The sequence below is a fragment of the Mya arenaria genome, chromosome 1 (assembly GCF_026914265.1).
Source record: "Mya arenaria isolate MELC-2E11 chromosome 1, ASM2691426v1".
Classification (NCBI taxonomy): domain Eukaryota; kingdom Metazoa; phylum Mollusca; class Bivalvia; order Myida; family Myidae; genus Mya; species Mya arenaria.
This window is the reverse complement of record NC_069122.1, coordinates 31249203-31275119: the sequence shown is the minus strand read 5'-3', so window position 1 is coordinate 31275119 and position 25917 is coordinate 31249203. Positions and strand designations below refer to the sequence as shown.

The 25917-nt window shown below is 35.8% G+C and overlaps 1 protein-coding gene across 1 annotated transcript in view; it reads left to right on the top strand.

Moving 5' to 3' along the window:
* The window catches only part of LOC128226323 (neurogenic locus notch homolog protein 1-like), a 63016-nt gene that overhangs the window by 16077 nt on the left and 21022 nt on the right, over nucleotides 1-25917 (top strand). Inside the window, exons 5-9 of the mRNA XM_052936209.1 lie at nucleotides 7217-7423; nucleotides 13917-14111; nucleotides 20206-20421; nucleotides 22088-22246; nucleotides 23635-23686. Coding sequence (XP_052792169.1) covers nucleotides 7217-7423; nucleotides 13917-14111; nucleotides 20206-20421; nucleotides 22088-22246; nucleotides 23635-23686 — 829 coding nt within the window. The remainder of the gene's footprint in view (nucleotides 1-7216; nucleotides 7424-13916; nucleotides 14112-20205; nucleotides 20422-22087; nucleotides 22247-23634; nucleotides 23687-25917) is intronic.

Here is a 25917-nt window from a genome sequence, read left to right as displayed (position 1 = left end):
ATGCTTTCATGTGGTTTGTAGAGATCTATTATATGCTTTCAAGTGGTTTATAGAGATCTAGTATATGCTTTCCAGTGGTTTATAGAGATCTATGATATGCTTTCCAGTGGTTTATAGAGATCTATTATATGCTTTCATGTGGTTTGTAGAGATCTATTATATGCTTTCAAGTGGTTTGTAGAGATCTATGATATGCTTTCCAGTGGTTTATAAAGATCTATTATATGCTTTCTGGTGGTTTATAGAGATCTATTGTATGCTTTCCGGTTGTTTATAGAGATCTTTTATATGCTTTCATTTGTTTTATAGAGATCTATGATATGCTTTCCAGTGGTTTATAGAGATCTAGTATATGCTTTCATGTGGTTTGTAGAGATCTATTATATGCTTTCAAGTGGTTTATAGAGATCTATGATATGCTTTCCAGTGGTTTATAGAGATCAATTATATGCTTTCCAGTGGTTTTTAGAGATCTGTTATATGCTTTCCAGTGGTTTGTAGAGATCTATTATATGCTTTCAAGTGGTTTATAGGGATCTAGTATATGCTTTCTATTGGTTTATAGAGATCTATGATATGCTTTCCAGTGGTTTATAGAGATCTATTATATGCTTTCCAGTGGTTTATAGAGATCTATTATATGCTTTCATGTGGTTTGTAGAGATCTATTATATGCTTTCAAGTGGTTTGTAGAGATCTATGATATGCTTTCCAGTGGTTTATAAAGATCTATTATATGCTTTCTGGTGGTTTATAGAGATCTATTGTATGCTTTCCGGTTGTTTATAGAGATCTATTATATGCTTTCCGGTGGTTTATAGAGATCTATGATATGCTTTCCAGTGGTTTATAGAGATCTAGTATATGCTTTCATGTGGTTTGTAGAGATCTATTATATGCTTTCAAGTGGTTTATAGAGATCTATGATATGCTTTCCAGTTGTTTATAGAGATCAATTATATGCTTTCCAGTGGTTTTTAGAGATCTATGATATGCTTTCATGTGGTTTGTAGAGATCTATTATATGCTTTCAAGTGGTTTATAGAGATCTAGTATATGCTTTCCAGTGGTTTATAGAGATCTAGTATATGCTTTCATGTGGTTTGTAGAGATCTATTATATGCTTTCAAGTGGTTTATAGAGATCTAGTATATGCTTTCCAGTGGTTTATAGAGATCTATGATATGCTTTCCAGTGGTTTTTAGAGATCTATTATATGCTTTCATGTGGTTTGTAGAGATCTATTATATGCTTTCAAGTGGTTTGTAGAGATCTATTATATGCTTTCCAGTGGTTTATAAAGATCTATTATATGCTTTCTGGTGGTTTATAGAGATCTATTGTATGCTTTCCGGTTGTTTATAGAGATCTATTATATGCTTTCATGTGGTTTATAGAGATCTATGATATGCTTTCCAGTGGTTTATAGAGATCAATTATATGCTTTCCAGTGGTTTTTAGAGATCTGTTATATGCTTTCCAGTGGTTTATAGAGATCTATGATATGCTTTCATGTGGTTTGTAGAGATCTATTATATGCTTTCAAGTGGTTTATAGAGATCTAGTATATGCTTTCCAGTGGTTTATAGAGATCTAGTATATGCTTTCATGTGGTTTGTAGAGATCTATTATATGCTTTCAAGTGGTTTATAGAGATCTAGTATATGCTTTCCAGTTGTTTATAGAGATCTATTATATGCTTTCTGGTGGTTTATAGAGATCTATTATATGCTTTCTGGTGGTTTATAGAGATCTATTATATGCTTTCCGGTGGTTTATAGAGATCTATGATATGCTTTCCAGTGGTTTATAGAGATCTAGTATATGCTTTCATGTGGTTTGTAGAGATCTATTATATGCTTTCAAGTGGTTTATAGAGATCTATGATATGCTTTCCAGTGGTTTATAGGGATCAATTATATGCTTTCCAGTGGTTTTTAGAGATCTATTATATGCTTTCCAGTGGTTTATAGAGATCTAGTATATGCTTTCATGTGGTTTGTAGAGATCTATTATATGCTTTCAAGTGGTTTATAGAGATCTAGTATATGCTTTCCAGTGGTTTATAGAGATCTAGTATATGCTTTCATGTGGTTTGTAGAGATCTATTACATGCTTTCAAGTGGTTTATAGAGATCTAGTATATGCTTTCCAGTGGTTTATAGAGATCTATGATATGCTTTCCAGTGGTTTATAGAGATCAGTTATATGCTTTCCAGTGGTAAATAGAGATCTATTATATGCTTTTAAGTGGTTTGTAGAGATCTATTATATGCTTTCCAGTGGTTTATAGAGATCTATTATATGCTTTCTGATGGTTTATAGAGATCTATTATATGCTTTCAAGTGGTTTATAGAGATCTATTATATGCTTTCTGGTGGTTTATAGAGATCTATTATATGCTTTCTGGTGGTAAATAGAGATCTATTATATGCTTTTTAGTGGTTAATAGAGATCTATTATATGCTTTCCAGAGGTTTATAGAGATCTATTATATGCTTTCAAGTGGTTTATAGAGATCTATTATATGCTTTCTGGTGGTTTATAGAGATCTATTATATGCTTTCCAGTGGTTTAATGGAGATCTATTATATGCTTTCTGGTGGTTTATAGAGATCTATTATATGCTTTCTGGTGGTTTAATGGAGATCTATTATATGCTTTCCAGTGGTTTTTAGAGATCTATGATATGCTTTCTGGTGGTTTATAGAGATCTATTATATGCTTTCTGGTGGTTTAATGGAGATCTAGTATATGCTTTCCAGTGGTTTATAGAGATCTGTTATAAAAAAATAATTATGCTTTCCAGTGGTTTATAGAGATCTATTATATGCTTTCCAGTGGTTTATAGAGATCTATTATATGCTTTCTGGTGGTTTATAGAGATCTATTGTATGCTTTCCGGTGGTTTATAGAGATCTATTATATGCTTTCCAGTGGTTTATAGAGATCTATTGTATGCTTTCCAGTGGTTTATAGAGATCTATTATATGCTTTCCAGTGGTTTATGGAGATCTATTATATGCTTTCCAGTGGTTTATAGAGATCTATTATATGCTTTCCAGTGGTTTATGGAGATCTATTGTATGCTTTCCGGTGGTTTATAGAGATCTATTATATGCTTTCCAGTGGTTTATAGAGATCTATTATATGCTTTCCAGTGGTTTATAGAGATCTATTATATGCTTTCTGGTGGTTTATAGAGATCTATTGTATGCTTTCCAGTGGTTTGTAGAGATCTATTGTATGCTTTCTGGTGGTTTATAGAGATCTATTATATGCTTTCTGGTGGTTTATAGAGATCTATTATATGCTTTCTGGTGGTTTATAGAGATCTATTATATGCTTTCCAGTGGTTTATAGAGATCTATTGTATGCTTTCCGGTGGTTTATAGAGATCTATTATATGCTTTCCAGTGGTTTATAGAGATCTATTATATGCTTTCCAGTGGTTTATAGAGATCTATTATATGCTTTCTGGTGGTTTATAGAGATCTATTGTATGCTTTCCGGTGGTTTATAGAGATCTATTATATGCTTTCCGGTGGTTTATAGAGATCTATTATATGCTTTCCAGTGGTTTATAGAGATCTTTTATATGCTTTCCAGTGGTTTATGGAGATCTATTATATGCTTTCCAGTGGTTTATAGAGATCTATTATATGCTTTCCAGTGGTTTATAGAGATCTATTGTATGCTTTCCAGTGGTTTATAGAGATCTATTATATGCTTTCCAGTGGTTTATGGAGATCTATTATATGCTTTCCAGTGGTTTATAGAGATCTATTATATGCTTTTCAGTGGTTATAGAGATCTATTATATGCTTTCCAGTGGTTTATAGAGATCTATTATATGCTTTCCAGTGGTTTATAGAGATCTATTATATGCTTTCCGGTGGTTTATAGAGATCTATTATATGCTTTCCAGTGGTTTATAGAGATCTATTATATGCTTTCCAGTGGTTTATAGAGATCTATTATATGCTTTCCAGTGGTTTATGGAGATCTATTGTATGCTTTCCGGTGGTTTATAGAGATCTATTATATGCTTTCCAGTGGTTTATGGAGATCTATTGTATGCTTTCCGGTGGTTTATAGAGATCTATTATATGCTTTCCAGTGGTTTATAGAGATCTATTATATGCTTTCCAGTGGTTTATAGAGATCTATTATATGCTTTCCAGTGGTTTATAGAGATCTATTGTATGGTTTCCGGTGGTTTATAGAGATCTATTATATGCTTTCCGGTGGTTTATAGAGATCTATTGCATGCTTTTCAGTGGTTTATAGAGATCTATTTTATGCTTTCCAGTGGTTATTAGAGATCTATTATATGCTTTCCAGTGGTTTAATGGAGATCTATCATATGCTTCCCCGTGGTTAATAGAGATCTATTATATGCTTTCCAGTGGTTTAATGGAGATCTATCATATGCTTCCCCGTGGTTTATAGAGATCTATTATAAGCTTTCCGGTGGTTTATAGAGATCTATTGCATGCTTTTCAGTGGTTAATAGAGATCTATTTTATGCTTTCCAGTGGTTATTAGAGATCTATTATATGCTTTCCAGTGGTTTAATGGAGATCTATCATATGCTTCCCCGTGGTTAATAGAGATCTATTATATGCTTTCCAGTGGTTTAATGGAGATCTATCATATGCTTCCCCGTGGTTTATAGAGATCTATTATAATCTTTCCGGTGGTTTATAGCGATCTATTGTATGCTTTTCAGTGGTTTATGGAGTTGAATTATATGCTTTCTGGTGGTTTAAAGAGTTTCATTATATTGGTTAGGGTGGTTTATAGAGATTTATCAGTTAAATAAAATTGATATTTCACTATATCAAACAGGGACACAATTTTTCAAGACATATTTCCTGAAATAATTTTACTTTCACATATAATTTGGCGTGCTTTAAAAAAACAGCAGCATTAAGGTACAGACCAAGTTTCTCAGAAAAAAGTGAATGTTGGCCGATGTTTATGAAACTTGGAACAAACAATTGTCAATGACTGCTTGAATGTGGTGTATATTAATTGAAATAATCCTGTAGTAACTTTTTCGTTATATACTCATACTAAAATTATAAGCTTATTCATTCAGCATACAAAAAACAGGCCGTCAACCATTTCCTTTATTTTCCTATAGTTTTGAGAAATTTCCTATATTTTTCAAAACCTCATATATTTCCTATATTTTGGATTTTTTTCCTATATTTTTCTTGAAAAGTGGTGCTGGGATATGTTTGAAATCATTCAAAGGATTGATACTGCCTTTAGATATTGTTTATTTACAGTTTAAGACTGTCTTTATCCTCCAAACCACCATCATTCAGAATTGCTGTTGTACACCCTTGGTTATCCATCTGGACACCTTTGATGAAGAGTATGACAAACATCAAATCTTAATGGTGTCCACTTTGATGACCACAGTTGTGTTGCTGCAGCATTGTCTGCCTTGATGGAGAGGTTTAAAGGGGCTGTACTCTGTATGATGAAATAGAGAAAACTGACATAAGCTTGGTATCGATGTGTACAATGCATTGAAACTTACTTACTGAAGTACCACATAGTTTACAATTAATTTATTTTTTGCTGTTTTTTTGGTATTTTTCGCTTAAAAAGATGTGTCTACTAGGTAGACATACCTAGTAGAATTCATTCCTTATGCGTGATTGGCTAGTCGATGTTATCACATGATATCACCAAGTTAGGTATACAGCTGAAATATTCCAGCCGTTAAGGGTAAGCCCTTGTAGCACAGTGGATACAACACTGGACTGCAATTTTGGCGACCCCGGTTCGAACCCGGTCTCCGACTCGATTTTTTTTTACATTTTGGTATTTTTTTTACAATTATGGTATCAAAGAGTAAAATATTTTATTAAATAATTGTCCTGAGATTTGTAACAGAAAAAACTTTTTTTGGTGCCAATCTGGTGGTGTACAGTCGCTTTAAGGAATCTGGGTTAAGTAAAACACCAATTTTTATGATTATAGCCAATAAACAAGTAAGTAAATGTTCACTTACATACCTATTAAAGTGGATTTTTCAACCTTAAAATTCCTAAATTTTGCCCAGAAAATGCCAAAACCTCCTATATTTTTGGACAAAATTTCGTACATTTTTTACTATATTTTCCCCAAAACTTGGTTGACGGCCAATAAATATATTCTGTTTTTTTTTTATACAAAAAAAGCTGTAAAATTATATTGTTTCACAGTTATATCAACGTTTGCACCAAAATGTATGTGTCTGCTTAGGGGGTGCTGTAAATCAACAAACTAAGGGATTATTTCAAAAAATAAACACAGTGTTAAAGTACAGTCATTGACAATAGTTTGTTCCAAGTTTCATGAAAATCACATTATTGGCGCTGACATTATTTCTTTTTCGGAGGAACGTGGTCATATACCTCAAATGTCATGTATCATTAAATTTTTAGGCATATAATAAAAAGAATAATTGGTTCTTTTAGTGCAAGGTTGCGATATTATTTCACGTTATGAACACCAAAAGTGAATATTTTGCTCATGGCTACACCACTTCTGAAATAAACATTTTGGTGCTCACTCAGTAAAATATATAATGATCTTGTGCTGAAACAGTCAGTTTTACCCTCTATATCTTTGGTAGAATTGCTGCTAAAATTTCCAACCTCAAAGTGAGGAGCATGCACTTGAAGTGTAACTCATATTTAAAATCACTATACATGCACATGTATGTAACAAACATAAATTTTGAGTGATATTAAACCTTAAACTTTAACTTACTTAAAATAATGCCTTTATGGAAAATATTAATTACTGATAACAAGATTGTAACCAAGTATCTGATAGCCGAAATCTGGCAAATATTAAATGACTGGTGGGTCCTTATAAAGATATATGGAGATTGGAGATGATCACGTCTCTAAAGGAAGAAATACTGTGTATTCTGCATTATTTCTTGCAAATTAAACACATTATCCTTCATGAAAACCATTGTTTACAATATTTATTCATCCTTTTTGGTAAATTTAAAACAATTGTATTAATTATGGTACTTCCTATTTTGGAGTAAGAGTGCATCTTGAAGCAAAATCAGGTGCAATAAAAACTGGCAATATGAGTACCATGTTGACAAGGATCCTATGATGTGGTTTCTGGACATCATGAATATTCTTGTTTTTAGAGTGTTATCAAATAAGTCAATGTCACATTGTTTAATTGCAGTTAAGGGAATTTCACAGCCATGTCCAGAGCTCACTAAGTACCAGGATGAGGTCGGCCAGGCCTTTTGTAAGTCTTGTCCAGCTGGGTCTATCTGTAATAGGGTGGGGAGAACTTCCCTGTGCTTGGGGCAGATGTGTGGATGTGATGATGAGGGCTGTATTTATCACCCTCCACAAAATTGCCCAGAATTAAAATTCTGCTATGAAGGTGAGATGTCTTTCTGAAAATAATGTTTATTTTGAGATGTTTGCTGTCATGTAAAGAAATAATTGTTGAGGTATTTTTCAAGCAAAACTTTCTTGGTTAATACCAGGACTAAGTACTCCATATATATCCTTTTAATGCCAAGAGCCAGGCAAGCTAGCTACTGGTACTGCCTTTCAGTATGACGCAGCCATGAATTGAATCAGCAACTATTCATGAAAAAGCAACCACTTTACTTTTGTACTGTTTTAACAGCAGGCCCCAATTTCTCGAAACTTCTTAAGTCCCTTATAACAGGATTCAAAAACTAAGGTCACTATTTTGGTTTTTCAATAACTTGCGTTATATTACCTTTGTTAAGACTTTATTTATATAAGCACTTACACAAAATTGGAATGTTGCTCAGCAAATTACAAGACCTGATTAATTTATACATCTTTGCTAACTTCTTGGCTTATAGCCTTCTGTAAGTCTCTTAGGATAGTGAATCAATTTTAACAAACCTGTTTAAAATTTAGTCAAAAGGGCTAGCTAGAATGGTAAAAATCTGTAGCTCTGCAATCACCTTGATTTTACTAGATGGAGTATTCATAAAAAATAAAGTTTGATTAAAAATCCATCCAGAAGATTTCAAATTTTGCCTCCTGCTAAGAGAAAGTAAGAAAGGGCAATTACTCTGTAATAAGCTAAAATAGAGTTACGGTTCCTGTACATTGCTTAACCATGGTAATGGTTATGGGTAATGGGTAATTTAAGTTTAATAAAATTCTATCTAATCGTTTTAAGTAACATAGGCCAATGACTCAGTAATTATCTAAAATAGAGTTATGGTTCTTGAACACTGCACTCTATCTCACTAAGTTTTATCACTGTATTAAATTCCATTCAGTAGTTTTGAAGTTATGCTCCAGACAAGGGAAATTGCAACAGACAAACCAACCGACCACATGGTGACTAAAATAAGCACCCTTCATCAGTGGTCAAAATTAGCACAAGCCTGCGTGCCCTGTCAAATTCAGGTCAACTGCTTTATGGGCTTGCTCAAATTCTGGATTTTATATAGCAGGGCTTGTTAAAAAAGTAATGCAAAGCATTTAGATAAGAATCCGGGCTTGTTTATCCAAACAAGTAATTTTGATGACTGCTATTAACTTAGTTCAATGAAGTATAGTAAAAGGAATTAACAAATCCCAAGGCCCCAATTTCTTGAAACTTCTTAAGCTTAACAGGCTTTCAATTAGCAAAATATGAATTTTGATTAATGAAAAATGTTGTTTGGTGATTATCATAAAGATTATAAGTATCTTCCATGGCCGAGATTGTAAGATAGGTTCATTCCGACCCGAGCGTAGAGTGTTTTGCGGAAACGAGGTTTACGCAAAACACCCTGCGCGAGGGTCGGGATTAACCTATCTTACACTAGCGGCTATGGTAGATGTTTTTTCTCCCACCTCATTTAAACAAAATTAAGTAAAAATGTATTTTTTGCTGGAACTCTTTTGTGCTTAGTGAAAATAATTGCGTATTGATATACGATAGCACGTGGTTGTCATGGATATCCGCGCAGTGATCCAGTTAATGTTAATAGTCAAATCGGTCTTTTTAAATAGGAGAATGAAGCATTATTTCTTGAATGGTGCGTGAAAGCTGTTTTATGGTGACATTTGAAGCGAGAAATAATTAATCGCCATTCTAAATATTACCATTAAGACAAGATTTCCTTGATGCTACTGACGACAGTCTTCAACAAGGGAGGTTATTACAATGTGGTGACCATTAAAAGGAGTTCTATATATAGGCATTTTATCTTCGCCCGTGGGCAAGATAAGAATATCTAGCATGGTTAAATTATTGGATCTACTTATCTGAGGTGGGAGAAATTCCTATCTAAAGTATAAAAACTCTTAACACTGTTTGTACCGGTACGATTAAAAAAAAATAGGGCATGTCAAGTTCTACCGAGTATTTTTTACCGTTTTACGCTAGCGGTTTTGACTGCTTTGTTGACAAATCGATACACTATCCTGACAGACTTATAGAAGGTTGTAAGCCAAGAAGCAAAGTACATGTAGTAAAAATGTTTTAATTAAATAAATCCGGACTTGTAATTAGCTGAGCAACATTTCAATTTTGTGTAAGTTCTTATATAATTTGTACTATAAAGTTCATTAAGTAAAGTAAGTCATTCAATTTTGTAATTTATTGTATCAATACACTTTAGAAATCGCCATTACACTTTAATGAATACCAAAGGGTGTACCATACACTTTACTTGATTGCATAAGGGTGTAAAATACACTTTAAGTAAAAAAGTTATCTGTAGCTCTGTGATTTTGAATATAAATTCAGGCTTATTTATTGATAATGGATATATGTACAGTTTTAAGCTCACCTCAGCACCCTGAGCACAAAGTGCTGAGCTTCGTGCTCAGTTTGAGCTATTGTGATAGGGTGGTTGTCCGTTTCATCAGTCGTCATTTTCCTTCAAACAACTTCTCCTAAAGCACAGGGACAATTTCAACCAAACTTTGCAAGAATGTTTCTAAGGTTGTCCTTTTCCATATTCCTTTAATAAAAGTGGTTCCATGCAGAACTTAAAAACTTTGAATATCTTCTTCTGCGAAATTGTTGGCTGATTTTCAACATTTTTTCAGGGAAATGCTCCTTCGGTGACCCAGTATCAAATTCCTTCACCCAATGTTGATTTGTAAAAAGCATGGCTGCTAGGGGGCGGGGCTACTTTTCACTATTATATATATCTAAATGGAAAACTTTGAAAAGCTTCTCCTCAGAATCCACTGGCCCGACCTAAAATAGTTTCACAGAAATGATTTTTAAATGACCCTCTATCAAATTCCTTCAACTTATGTTGATTCGTAAAAAAAACATTGCCTCCAGCCGACAATGCGAAAACTTTTTTTCTTCACAGGACATTGCGACAGGTAAACACTGAAAGTTTACCTGTCGCACCAAATTCTTACCTGTCGCAATGTTACAAACAGTATTCAGTTACATCAGCCTAAACCTTGATTTTAAGCCTCTTATCTAAATAAGTTTTGTAATTCCCCATTATAACAGGTTTAGATCTTCTTTGTTAGATGTGACCAACTGTTATAAATTACAAAAAAGAAGCTAAACATCAGGTAAATTTTTTTCTATATTTCGCATCTTAAGCCATATTTTTTTCCTCCCGAAAAAACTCATATCCGGTTCGTCTACCCATTGAGCAGCTAGATTTTACTCTTTTAATTCATCTTTAAATTAAAGATACAGAAAGGTGATAAAATATAACGAATTGTACTACAAGTGTAACTCGGGCACAACATTTATGCAAAAACGAAAGTAGAGTTCTTGTTATTGGCAATGTTAAACAGAGCGGAAAGAGTGTCAACTCAGTATATTCATAATCATATTTAATGAACACGATTGCCGGGAACCACTTCGTTGAAAAAAATTACATACGGAATTCTGTAATTTCCGAACATTTCCATAAAATTACGTCTATTAAAAAGTATAAGAGTACGAGCTGAAGTCGGAACCTTACGTGTTTTTTCGGCTTTTACCGAAACATATGCATAGCGGGGTTTACAAATAGTAATACACGGATTAACACGTTGAATAATCATGATATAATAGTTAAAAATAACTCTGAAAATTTATTTAGAAGCTGAAAGTAAATTTTCTGAAAATTAAACTAATTTTTCACCGGACATTGTGACCAACCAAAACAAAAGTTTCGTCGGTCAAAATGGAAATATACCGGACATGTCCGACAGACTTTCGCATTGTCTGCGCCAGGGAGCGGGGCTCCTTTTTACTATTGGACTTCATGGAAAGCTTTAAAAATCTTTTCTTCAGAATCAGCTGGCCTAGATAGTTGTAATATATTGAACCCATGTGCTCAGTGGTTTAACCAGGTTTTTATTGAAAACGGGGTTATTAGAATAAGTCATTGAGTGGCTGGTATCCACCCCAGAACTTAAGTTCGGATTAATGAATAGTATTGAAACTTAGTGTGTAGGTAGCTTATCTAAAAAGGAAGCCTTGTATTGGTTTTGAGGGGGTAAGGGTCAAGGTCAAGGTGACTAAATATAGCAAAAATGGTTTCTGCCCAAGGCTTAAAAAAATGATTTGGTTAGGGTAACATCCTTGATAGATATTGATGAAACTTGGTGTGTAGGTAGCTTATGGGAAGAGCTAGCTTAGGATTGCTTTTGAGGGGGGTGGGGCTAAGGTCAAGGTTGCCTGTTACTAAAAATAGAAAAATGGTTTCTGCCCAATAACTTTAGTTAGGATTGATAGATATTGAGGAAAGTTGGTGTGTAGGTAGCTTATGTGAAGAGCTAGCTTGGGATTGCTATTGAGGGGGGAGGGGCTAAGGTCAAGATCACTGTTACTTAAAATAGAAAAATGGTTTCTGCCCAATAACCTTAGTTAGCATTGACCGATATTGATGAAACTTGGTGTGTAAGTTGCTTATGTCAAGAGCTAGCTTGGGATTGCTTTTGAGTGGGAAGGGGCTAAGGTCAAGGTCACTATTACTTAAAATAAAAAAATGGTCATGGTCACTGTTACTTAAAATAGAAAAATGGTTTCCGCCCAATAACTTTAGTTAGCATTGACAGATATTGATGAAACTTGGTGTGTAGGTAGCTTATGGGAAGAGCTAGCTTAGGATTGCTTTTGAGGGGGGTGGGGCTAAGGTCAAGGTTGCCTGTTACTAAAAATAGAAAAATGGTTTCTGCCCAATAACTTAAGTTAGGATTGATAGATATTGAGGAAAGTTGGTGTGTAGGTAGCTTATGTGAAGAGCTAGCTTGGGATTGCTATTGAGGGGGGAGGGGCTAAGGTCAAGGTCACTGTTACTTGAAATAGAAAAATGTTTTTTGCCCAATAACTTTAGTTAGGATTGATAGATATTGACGAAATTTTGTGTGTAGGTACTCGTAGCTTATGTGAAGAGCAAGCTTGGAACTTTTTTTTGAGGGGGGTGGGGTCAAGGTCACTGTTACTATAAATAGAAAAATGGTTTCTGCCCAATAACTTTAGTTAGCATTGATAGATATTGATGAATTTAGAGCGAAGGTAGCTTATGTGAAGAGCTAGCTTGGGAGGTGGGGTCAAGGTCACTGTTCCTAAAAATAGAAAAATGTTTTTCTGCCCAACAACTTAGGTAGAATTGATGGATAGTGATGAATCTTAGTGTGAATATAGCTTATATGAAGCTGCAGATTGAACTTGCTCATACAACAAATTAATTGGCTATAATTTCTGATTGCCCATAACAAAAACCTGGTTTCGTCACATTCTGGAGCTTCTTGTTTATTATTATTATTATTAGACTTTATATAAGAATATTATTCTCATCATTGGAGAATGGTGTTAAAGTTATATTCTGTAAATGGCATTAAAAGTTGGGTTTCTTGGGTTGGTTTTCAAGTTTTTTTTAGCAACTGACAATAACAACGGTAGAGTCGGCCCCTATTTCCTAGGTAGGGTTGGGTAACCCGAAACGAATGTTAGTGTTTTTAGGCCCAAAAACGTAACTTTATATTGATAGTTAGTGAAATAACCCAGTGAGTTATTAAGGAAGCTTATGTGAAGAACTAGTTTGAGATTGCTTTTTAAGGGGGTTTGAGTCAAGGTCATCTTTATCCTCCCGTTTCATTCATCCATAACTTGGCTTTTAATGTATTCATTCATATAACACCTGAACTTAAGTGAATCTACAATTAGGTCATTAACTAGGAATTGTGTCAATACAGAAAAAAAGGTTGCATTAAATACCCCTCTTTGACCGCAACGTCATTTGCTACTTGGCCCTCTCTGAAGTTGAACCTCTTTGGAAAATAGCCTAGGGTGTTTCAATTGATCATTCGAAGCAAAATATTGCCTTCCGACGTAGCATTTATGACGTAATTTATCACGTGGTATACACACACTGGAGTCTGTCTGTCTGGTTGTCTGTGTCTGGGATGTAGCTTGGTCATGCACAGAGGGATTTTAAAATATTATGGAACATGTGTTTTGTAAATAAAGTGATGTAGCCCGTGCAAGACCCATGACCCTACCTCAAAGTTCAAGGTCACACTGAGTTGAATCATTATGAAATGCTACATATGCACAAAGAGTATTGTTGGTTGTGTCCAGGCTGTAATTTTGTCATGCAATTGCATGGAATTTACAATTTGTTCCCTTTTGTGAATCATTCATAATTTCCAATGAAAGCCTAATGTTTATGATAAAATAAAAAAAAAACATTAATATTTATGAACAGTTGTTGCTGTATAACATATAGCAAATTATATGGGTTATTCATTATTTACATTACTCATCTTCAAAACGATTTTATGATCAATTCACAATTTTGGCCACAACATGGATGTTATTCAATAAATGGTACTGATTTAAATTTGATTTAGCTACACTACAATTATATACAGAAAAATGAATCATGTATATCATTCCATATATTTCTTGTTGATCATGATTTCAGGACGGGCCTATTTTTGTCCATTTGGCTACCAGAGTGATGGTGTTACCTGCGTTGCATGTCCCCTTCACAGGGAATGTACAAAAAGCGTTGACGTGGGCAATTGCGTTAATGGTTACTGGTGTGGATGGAGTGGGCGAACAGCTGCTAGTCTTAGGGAACCTTGCCTTGAGATTGAGAGGAAGGTCTGTGTAGATGGTAGGTTTCAGTTCTAGTTTTCAGTGCATGTAAACAAGAAGAGCTTACATGCCCTGAATTTTTCTTGGATTTCCTAAAAATCTACTCGCCCTGCACAAAATATACTTGCCCTACATATTTAACAGACACAATCAGTGCTTGATTATTGTAACAGCATTTTTTAACTGCGTGATTAAATTAAACAGAAGAAGAGAACCAGACTGTGACAGTCTATTAGCGTTTTTTATCGTTTACAAACTATTAAAAACATTCTTATAATTAATTTAATAATCATTTTATAATTCAGTTAATTATTATAATTAGATTGCTTCCATTCCCTGACACTTCATCTTCAATGTATAATCAGTTAAACTGAATGCTAGTTTATGTGCATTTGATAAAAAAATATACTTTTCCATCATGACGTCATATTTCCGAGTTCAGTTTGACTGTTTTTACATTGGTGTTTTTTCCACAATAATTAGGTTTTCAAAAATGAAATGGATTCATGTTTTAATTTAGAGAATCTTACTCGCCCGGGCGAACAAGTTTGATTGAATTTATACTCGTCCGACCTCGATATTCACTTGCAAATGCAAGCGGGCGAGTGGATTTATCAACGCCTGGCTAATAGATTTAGGAGACTATGAATTAATTGCTAGATTTTCATTTCCACCCGTCTCCTTTTTTTCCACTGCCCCTGAAATTTATTAACTCGAATTGTCTTTATTTGCCTATCGGCCTGGTACTTTCCAGAAACAGTGATTAATTCATACCTTGACAGTGTTGATGTATAACATTCACTTGTTACTATTGTGTTCATGGTTCATCTAGAAACGCATGTATATGGTCCCTTATGCAATAAGAAAGAGCATGAGCACATTACATTCAATGGTGAAATTATCATTTCTTTTTAATAAATTTATATTGGCCTTAGTTTTTTGTATATGAGCGGAATTGCACGATTTTGGGCCTTCGGACATAATTATTACAAAAGAAATAATCATTAATAAAAAATGCCAAAAATAATGATTTTTTCTATGTAAATCAATTTCTTCCTGACTTCTTTCTTTTTAAGGTTTGTCATTGGTGCATCATTTTCTCGACAATTTCTGACCATTGGTTTAAGCATGTTTCCATAGCAACCATGGATTTCCTCACGACATATTTTGACTGGATTGATAGTCTATGTTTAAAATGGCCAAATGTATTAAAAATACAAAAATGATTCATTATTTTTATCTTAATTTATGTTCCTTAAAGATTCTTTGATAAGAAAATAATTTAAATTATAAGCTAGTTGTAATATTGATACAATAATTTTGCACGTCATTTGAATAATGCACTTTCATTACAACGTCATTTGAATGACGTCAAATTTAGTATTCAAAATGCGCATTTTTACATGATCTCACTTGTAAACATGTAACTTACGCAAATTAAGTGATATCATCATGAAATTTCAGATGATCTTTCTGAAATTACATGGCATTCAAATACCTTAAAACATTGTAATGGCAAAAATATGTCCGAAGGCCCAGAATCGCGCGATTTGGCTCATATATTCTTCCATCTTCATGAACAGAACAAGATACTCAAACTCATATTTGGGGTCATTGTCAGAAACAACCAATACTCACTACGCTATGCTCCGTCGTGCACCGTGGGCAATATGGTTAGGAAAATCTCGTAATCATGAGTAATTAATGAGGCAGTTTCATTGGTTCGCAAAGTACCAGATGCTTTACGGTTAAAAAATGTTCTGCTGATTGCCGGTGTTGAACCAGGTCCGCCTTCTCAGTTAAATGGCGTATGTCATTGTGGGGATCAAACTTGTAGTATCGTAAGAACATGTAGAGGGTTCGCTTTTGGGTTCCTTCGGTCAAAGGTCAAGGTCACCATTACATAAAATAGAAATTTGGATTCGGGGGATTTATTTGAGTTTCGTTCATCATATGGACACCAAAGAAAGTGTAAAAACATGTAGAAATCTCGCTTGAGAGTGCTTTTGGGTCTGTTCCGCCAAAGGTCAAGGTCAACGTAACTAAATATAGAAATTTTATTTCCATCGAATAAATACAGTTTCTTTCATCATATGGACACCAAACTCATTGTATATTAAGAACATACAGAGAGCTTGCTTAGGATAATGCTTTTAGGTCCGTTCCCTCAAAGGTCAAGGCTACTGCTACTTAATATAGAAATTTTGTTCTGCCGAATAAACTACACATTCTTAAATCAGTGTGTGTTATAATACCATGTGATAAATTGGGTCATAAAAGCTAAGTCAGAAGGCAATATTTTGCTTCGAATAAAGACTTTAAACAAAGATTACTTCACTATTTCTTCACCATTTTAAATAAAAAATAGCGCAGTTTATGCCGATAACGGAACCCCGCCTTCGGTCTTTTACCAGAGTTGATTGACTTTTTTATTGCTTTTGACAGGCTTTTTTTTATATTTTAAACCAGGTTTTCAAAAAGTCAAACCTGGTTATACGAATGAAGTATGCCATTGTTGGGGTGGGCTGGCATTAGGTTTGACATATGGTGACGAAACTTGTTATATAGAAAGAGTTTTTAGAGACCTTTCATGGGACTTCCTTGGGGCCATTAGGATCAAGGTCAAAGTTACTAATACTAAAAATAGAAAAATGGTTGGTACTGCATTTTTTTGACATTAAGTGCAACCAATTTTAGTATATAGGAAGAGTTTATAGAGACCTTTCATGTGATTGCATTTTGGGCTTCGAGAGACATGGTCACTTTTTCTAAATTAGAAAATGGATAATAATGAATAACTTTAGTTAGGGTTGACCAAACATGATATATAGAAATATAAGGAGTAAATGGAGACCTTAAAATTGATTGTGTTTGGGGCCTCTAAGGTCAAGGTCACTGTTACTTTAAATATATTTTGTTTGGGACTGTATAACTTCAGGGTCGGCCTATTGCTTATAACTTGGTATATACATGTACATGTAGGAAGGGTTTATTGAGACCTTTTACGGGATTGCATTTGGGGCCCATAGAGTCTAAGTAACTGTTTCTAAAAATAGAAAAACTGTAGGTACTGAATAACTTTAGTTAGAGTTGACATATTGCAACCAAACTTGGTACATAGGAAGAGTTTATGGAAACCTATTATGGGACTACATTTAGGACCCCTAGGGTCAAGGTCACTGTTACTAAAAATGAAAAAAAAAACAGTTGGAACTGAATATTTTTAGTTCAGGTTGACATGTTGTTACCAAACTTGGCATGTAGGAAGAGTTTAAAGAGAACTTAATGGGATTGTGTTTTGGGCCCCCGCGGTCAAGGTCAATTTCACTGTTTCTAAAATTAGAAAAAACAAAAACAGTTTAAACTCAATTTCTTTAGTTAGGATATACAGACATTGACCAAATTTGGTAAAGTTGGGATCATGTTTAGGGTCCCTAAGGTTAAAGTCACTTTCACTAAAAAAAGAATTTAAAGCAGTTGAAACTGAATAAATTTAGTTTAGGTTGACATATTGTGGCCAAACTTTGTTGGGAAGAGTTTCTGGAAGCTTTTCAGGGGATTGCATTTCGGGCCCCCCTAGGGTCAAGGTCATGGGTACTGTTCATACAAATAGAAAAATAATTGAAGTTCTATTATATATCTTTAGTTTTGGTTGACATACTTTGACCAAACATGGTATATAGGCAGAATTCATGGGGATATTTTATGGAACTGCATTTGTGGCTCCTAATGGTCAATGTCACTGTAACAAAAAGAAAACTGAAGAAAAGGATTGAAACTGAATATTTTTAGTAAGGGTTCAGTATGTTTAATCCAAATAAAATAGAGATGTTAATTACTAAAATTGAGATGTTACTGACTATAACTTACTTAGTTTTTTAGTTTTTAGTTTCTTCAATTTAGTTGTTTTTTATCTTTTGCTCACTTGTTTTATTTACCTTAAAATTAAGGGGATTTATAATACAGCGTTTCCATTTTTAATTGTTTATTGCCTGTACACATCACAGAGATGAATAATCTGCTTAGTCTTGAATTTGCAGGTCTTTTGGATTTCTGTCATTTAGGGACATACAAAGATGATCAGGGCAATTGTGTTCCCTGCCCTGCTGGCTATGCCTGTCATTTTACAGGCAGTAAGCCTATACCTTGCACCCCAAGATTCATGTGTATTATGGGTACCACACACATATATGGGTACCCATGTCCAGCAGGAAGTTATTGTATTAATGGTGAGTTAATATGTCTCAGTTTTAGATTTCTCGATTTTCTTCTTATCCCCTGCCAGAGGTTTTGGCAGGGTTGTGGTCATTGTGTGGGGGTTCATATTGTTTTTTCCTCAAGTTGTTTGTCTGTGTGTATGTCTGTCTGTCACAAATTGTGTCTGTTCCATATCTTATGAACCACTTTTTTGAAATAGATTGCCCCTTTATGTTCACCATATGGAGACGATGTGCCGAGCGCATGTTGCAACCAGCTTGGTTTAAGGACAAAGTCAGGTCACATCAAGTCTACAGTTGTAACTCATGCTTGAACCTAAATAGCACTGGTTATTTCATGATCAAAATATTATGTTTAGTGTAGAAAGGATCTAGGCACCAGATTATCCAAAATCACCATAATTATACAGTATTTCCTCAAAGCCTAGAATTGTCAATTCAAGCTGTAGAATGTATTTGATAATTCATTATTTTACATGATCTAAAGAATATAGGCAACAATTATGTCATCTCATTTGCTGCCTCAGCTGCGTTCCTTTATTTGGATTAAGCCAGACTGGTTTTTCAGTGCACCTTGCAAGTGACATGAGCGTATCACCCACTAACATGTCAATAAGGGTTTAAGCCAATGCCCTTTCATTTTCAGCAGTGGTTACATGGGTGAAAGTTTTCCGTATTAATACGGAATTCTGTATTTTCCGTCTTCTCAGGGATCATTTTTCTAAATCGTGTAAATCCGGGGAATTTTTCTGGGGGTGGAGGGGGTACCCCAAACCCCATTATCAACATCGCGATCTACTCAAAATCGAAGATAAAACAAAGTTAAATTTTCTGGTTTCCCAATTTCGTTCTATAAATAGCGTTGCCATAAGTGGTAAAATTCTGTCGGCGATATCAGCCGAACGTTTCCGAAAATAGTCGTTTCTTTTCGTAAAAAAAGAATTGTCATTCCAATCTTCTCCGAATAACCTTGGCAGTTTCCGCGCCAACAAAAACTTGGATGGCGGAAAAAGCCGGTTTTCGCCGAATATTTACAGTCAGTATCCTTTACGACTTTACGACATACCGCAAATTTGAGGCAAAAAATAAACAATGAAATAAATCGAAATACTGCTGTCAAAATTGAACAATGAAGTTTGTACCCCCAGGGTATAATACTAAAGAGCTTGATTGATTAAAAGACAGGAAAGGCTTTGAAATGTGTTTTAAAATGCTTAATTCCTGGAGCTTCCGGGGGCCTCCAGCCCCCTGGACCCCTGGACCCACCATGGGCCCTGAGGCACCATGGCCCCAGCTTAATTTTTCAGTATTTTGAAAATTTGCAACTTTCACCCATGTGGTTCTCTCTTTTATAAGTTTCAATCACTGATGTCTGTAGGGCTCTATGTCTACATTGTTTTGCAGCAGTTTTCAACTTGCACTGTCTGTCCTTTTCAGAAGTCATTTGCTTGAAGTTTTTACGCAAACTGCTATATATTTCAACAAAATAGAGTTATGTTTTTATAGACTGATTTACTTAAAACATATGTCAGATTGGGAAATATTTATGTATGGTACAGTAAAACCTTGTTGGCTTGTACTCCTAGGGACCAAAAATACATTGAGCCTCAAAAATTCAAGCCAAGCTGGAATGCTTACATTCAGTATTAAAAAATCGGTCCTTAATACATCCTGCAGTCCAACTCACTGAGGAATTTTTAGCCAAGCAAGTTCGAGCCCAGGGGTTTGACTGTATGAAAGAATTTAAATACTGATAATACAAGAATGATAAAATGTATATATTTGTTTTGTTTATTGGTGGTCGGCCTTTGCCATGTGGAGCTGGATATTACATGCCTTACGATATGAGTGTCGCCCTTTCCGAAACCTGTCTTGACTGCCATAACATTGTTGAAGACAACTGGTATTCGATTGACTGCCTACCATGCCCCGCCGGAGAGTACTGCCAAGGAATTGGCCTGGTTACTCCCAGCGGGGTGTGTAGCCCTGGCTATGTGTGTCCTGAGAGATCAGAACAACCCCAGCCCTGTACAGCAGGCTATTATTGCCCTACAACAAGGATGACAGAATCTGATTTAGTTCCCTGCCCTCCAGGCTTCTTTTGTCCAGAAGGTGAGTTCTATTACTTCAATGTCAAATAAGAAATAGTTTATTACACCGGGCATATCCTAGGACATAGTTTGTCAAAATTGTGAATATGAATCTATATTCATCCTGCCTTGTTATGCTTTACCTGTGAATTGGTCAGAAGATGGGGGAATAGTAAAATATTAAGCCCACATGTTCATTTTGATGAAACTGTTTGTCACATGAAGAACTCCATTTGGACCTTCATATTGTGTGCAAGTAACATGTGTAGCTTCGTTTGGACCTTCATATTGTGTACAAGTCACATGTGTAGCTCCTTCTGTACCTTCATACTGTGTGCAAGTTACATACATGTGTAGCTCCATTTGTACCTTCTTATTGTGTGCAAGCCACATGTGTAGCTCTGTTTGCACCTTCATACTGTGTGCAAGTCACATGTGTAGCTCCATTTGTACCTTCATATTGTGTGAAAGTCACATTTGTACCTTCATATTGTGTGCAAGTCACATTTGTACCTTCATATTGTGTGCAAGTCACATTTGTAGCTCCATCTTTACCTTTATTTTGTGTGCAAGACACATGTGTAGCTCCATCTTTACCTTCATTTTGTGTGCAAGTCACATGTGTACCTTTATATTGTGTGCAAGTCACATGTGTAGCTCCATCTTTACCTTCCTTTTTATACAAGTCACATGTGTACCTTCATATTGTGTGCAAGTCACATTGGTACCTTCACATTGTGTGCAAGTCACATTTGCACCTTCATATTGTGTTCAAGTCACATTTGCACCTTCATATTGTGTGCAAGTCACATTTGTACCTTCATATTGTGTGCAAGTCACATTTGCACCTTCATATTGTGTACAAGTCACATGTGTAGCTCCATCTTTACCTTCATTTTGTGTACAAGTCACATTTGTACTTTCATATTGTGTGAAAGTCACATTTGTAGCTCCATCTTTACCTTCATATTGTGTGCAAGTCACATGTGTAGCTCCATCTTTACCTTCATTTTGTGTGCAAGTCACATGTGTAGCTCCATCTTTACCTTCATTTTGTGTGCAAGTCACATGTGTAGCTCCATCTTTACCTTCATTTTGTGTACAAGTCACATTTGTACCTTCATATTGTGTGCAAGTCACATGTGTACCTTCATATTGTGTTAAAGTCACATGTGTACTTTTATATTGTGTGCAAGTCACATGTGTACTTTCATATTGTGTGAAAGTCACATTTGTAGCTCCATCTTTACCTTCATATTGTGTGCAAGTCACATGTGTAGCTCCATCTTTACCTTCATTTTGTGTGCAATTCACATATGTAGCTCCATCTTTACCTTCATTTTGTGTACAAATCTCATTTGTACCTTCATATTGTGTGCAAGTCACATGTGTAGTTTCATATTGTGTGCAAGTCACATGTGTACCTTTATATTGTGTGCAAATCACACTTGTACCTTCATATTGTGTGCAAGTCACATTTGCACCTTCATGTTGTGTGCAAGTCACATGTGTAGTTCCCTCTTTACCTTCATTTTGTGTGCAAGTCGCATTTGTACCTTTATGATGTGTGCACTCGTCACATTTGTACTTTCATATTGTATGCAAGTCCTTTTTGAAACACAGGTCATCTTTTATTACTTGGAGTATCTTAATTTTTACAGAATGTTAACTTTTTTGTTCTCATGTAGGTTCATCCCAGCCATCTCCATGTGCACCAGGTACATATGCCCCTGGACAGAACCATTCAACATGTATCATCTGTCCGGTTGGGTTTTACTGTATAGAACAGGCTGTAACTATGGTCCCTTGTCCGTGGAAAATTTACTGCAAGCTGGGAAGTAGTGCTCGTAAGTCACAGTTCTGAAATGAGATACATGCTATAGTACCAGTGTTTTTTTTGGTGCAATTTACTGCCTTTTAAAGGCTGTTTAGAAAAAAAATCTTAAAGAGTATGCAGGCCATTTTTGTGGTGCTGTTTTATAGACACAGAAACTTTACTTCATCAGATTATGCCAATGCACAAGGAAATAATGGCTCTTCAAAGGTTTGTGCTTTACCTTTAAGTACACTCAAGTTAGACCCGCTTTCCTCAATCACTCTGAGGGGTAAAGTCGATGATCGCTGGATTCCTCCGAGGGTAAAGTTTTCCCTCACTGAAATCTCCACCGCAGAGTTTAATATAAGTGTTAGCGTTTGAAATTGTCAAATTTTATGTCCCACAGCAGAACTTTTGAATAAAATTATAGTAACAAGTATTAATTTTTGTTCAGAATTAATTTGTAAAAATGATTATGTATATTGTAAATTTTAAAAGTTTTGTACCACAGTTTAATTTGTATTTGTGTGTGTAATGCCAATTGAATATTGTCTTGACTTGTGAATAATATACATTGAATCATTGATGTATTGCATACATGTGTTTATAATGCATCGTATTACAGACAACATTATCACGATTCTGAACCATGACCTCTGATATCACGGGCTTGATCAATACAATATAGAATACAATTATATGCTATTTATAATTAGTGGTTAAAAAAAGCTTAGCCAGGATCATGACATGTAAGGTAATTTTTCGCCAAAAATGAGGCAAGAAGGATGTCAACCATGCACTGTGAACTTTGAATGGGTGTTTGACCTCGTGATTTTCAGAAAATGTTTAATCAGTAAGCTAGCCTTTTTTGGATGAAATCTGTTTATCAACGTTTTAAGTCATAAGCAAGACACAATTATAAGATGCATGTGCAAATAGTGTAATACAACTGCATTCTTGTGGCAAGCTAATGAATCATGTGAAATGGTAGAGGAAAAACAATAACAGCAATGTACTGTAGCCATCATAAACAAAATTATCCTAAGCGACTACATTCTTATCAAATATCCGCAAAGTTTCACAGAATAAACCCCTCCGAGGAACGCGAAGTTTGTATTTCTTCAATGGACAGATCACCGAGGGCCTTAAATTAAATTTCTGATGAACACAGACAGTAGATAATTTCATTGTGTTGGCCGTGATTAATCACAAAAATCTGCGGAGGGAAAAATGGGTCTACCTTGTTCAGTGTACTGTACATTTGGATGTTATTTATAGTATAGGCCCATACAACAGAGGGATTGATACTGCATCAAATTTTAAAAGTTAAATGCATCTGTTTTTATATTTTTTAAAAGTTCCTTTTAATGAGCAGAATAATATTTTTTTTATACAGTATTGTTTTGTGTCCTTTTTCAGCTGTTTGTGACTTACTGCCGCACGGATCAGAGGGCACTAATGTTTCCATTAGGTAAGGCTACCTTAATACATGTTTCCATTAGGTAAGGCTTAATTGGAACATGTTTTAATCAGGTAAGGCCACATCAGAGGGCACAAATATTTCAATAAGGGCATGCTACATTGATACATGCTTCCATCAGGTAAGGCCACATTGATGTATGGATCAGAGGGCACTAGTGCTTCCATCAGGTAAGGCCACATTGATGTATGGATCAGATGGCACTAGTGTTTCCATCAGGTAAGGCCACATTGATGTATGGATCAGAGGGCACTTAAGTTTCCATCAGGTAAGGCCACATTGATGCATGGATCAGCGGGCACTTAAGTTTCCATCAGGTAAGGCCACATTGATGTATGGATCAGAGGGCACTTAAGTTTCCATCAGGTAAGGCCACATTGATGCATGGATCAGAGGGCACTAGTGCTTCCATCAGGTAAGGCCACATTGATGTATGGATCAGAGGGCAATAGTGTTTCCATCAGGTAAGGTCACATTGATGTATGGATCAGAGGGCACTAGTGTTTCCATCAGGTAAGGTCACATTGATGTATGGATCAGAGGGCACTAGTGTTTCCATCAGGTAATGCCACATTCATGTATGGATCTGAGGGCACTAGTGTTTCCATAAGGTAAGGCCACATTGACGCATGGATTGGAGGGCACTAGTGTTTCCATCAGGTAAGGTCACATTGATGCATGGATTGGAGGGCACTAGTAATTCCATCAGGTAAGGCCACATTGATGTATGGATCAGAGGGCGCTAGTGTTTCCATCAGGTAAGGTCACATTGATGCATGGACTGGAGGGCACTAGTGTTTCCATCAGGTAAGGTCACATTGATGTATGGAACAGAGGGCACTAGTGTTTCCATCAGGTAAGGCCACATTGATGTATGGATCAGAGGGCAATAGTGTTTCCATCAGGTAAGGTCACATTGATGTATGGATCAGAGGGCACTAGTGTTTCCATTAGGTTAGGTCACATTGATGTATGGATCAGAGGGCACTAGTGTTTCCATCAGGTTAGGCCACATTGATGTATGGACCAGAGGGCACTAGTGTTTCCATCAGGTAATGCCACATTGATGTATGGATCAGAGGGCACTTAAGTTTCCATCAGGTATAGCCACATTGATGTATGGATTGGAGGGCACTAGTGTTTCCATTAGGTTAGGTCACATTGATGTATGGATCAGAGGGCACTAGTGTTTCCATCAGGTAAGGCCACATTGACGCATGGATCAGAGGGCACTAGTGTTTCCATCAGGTAATGCCACATTGATGTATGGATCAGAGGGCACTAGTGTTTCCATCAGGTAAGGCCACATTGACGCATGGATTGGAGGGCACTAGTGTTTCCATCAGGTAAGGTCACATTGATGCATGGATTGGAGGGCACTAGTAATTCCATCAGGTAAGGCCACATTGATGTATGGATCAGAGGGCGCTAGTGTTTCCATCAGGTAAGGTCACATTGATGCATGGATTGGAGGGCACTAGTGTTTCCATCAGGTAAGGTCACATTGATGTATGGAACAGAGGGCACTAGTGTTTCCATCAGGTAAGGCCACATTGATGTATGGATCAGAGGGCACTAGTGTTTCCATCAGGTAAGGCCACATTGATGTATGGATCAGAGGGCACTAGTGTTTCCATCAGGTAAGGCCACATTGATGTATGGATCAGAGGGCACTAGTGTTTCCATCAGGTAAGGCCACATTGATGCATGGATCAGAGGGCACTAGTGTTTCCATCAGGTAAGGCCACATTGACGTATGGATCAGAGGGCACTTAAGTTTTCATCAGGTAAGGTCACATTGATGTATGGATCGGAGGGCACTAGTGTTTCCATCAGGTAAGGCCGTATTGATGTATGGATCAGAGGGCACTAGTGTTTCCATCAGGTAAGGCCACATTGATGCATGGATTGGAGGGCACTAGTGCTTCCATCAGATAAGGCCACATTGATGCATGGATTGGAGGGCACTAGTGATGCCATTAGGTTAGGCAAGATTGATACATGGATTGGAGGGCACTTAAGCTTGCATCAGGTTTGGCCACATTGATGCTTGGATCACAGGTTCGAATTTAGACTTGCATACTCGCAAAATGCCAGGAACATTTGCAAATTGCGAGTGACTTTTATTCAAGCTTGTAAAATTCTGCGAGTGGCTTTTTCTAGACCACAAAATATTAAAGGGAAAGTAGAATAAACATGAACTTAACTCCGCAACGTAGTAG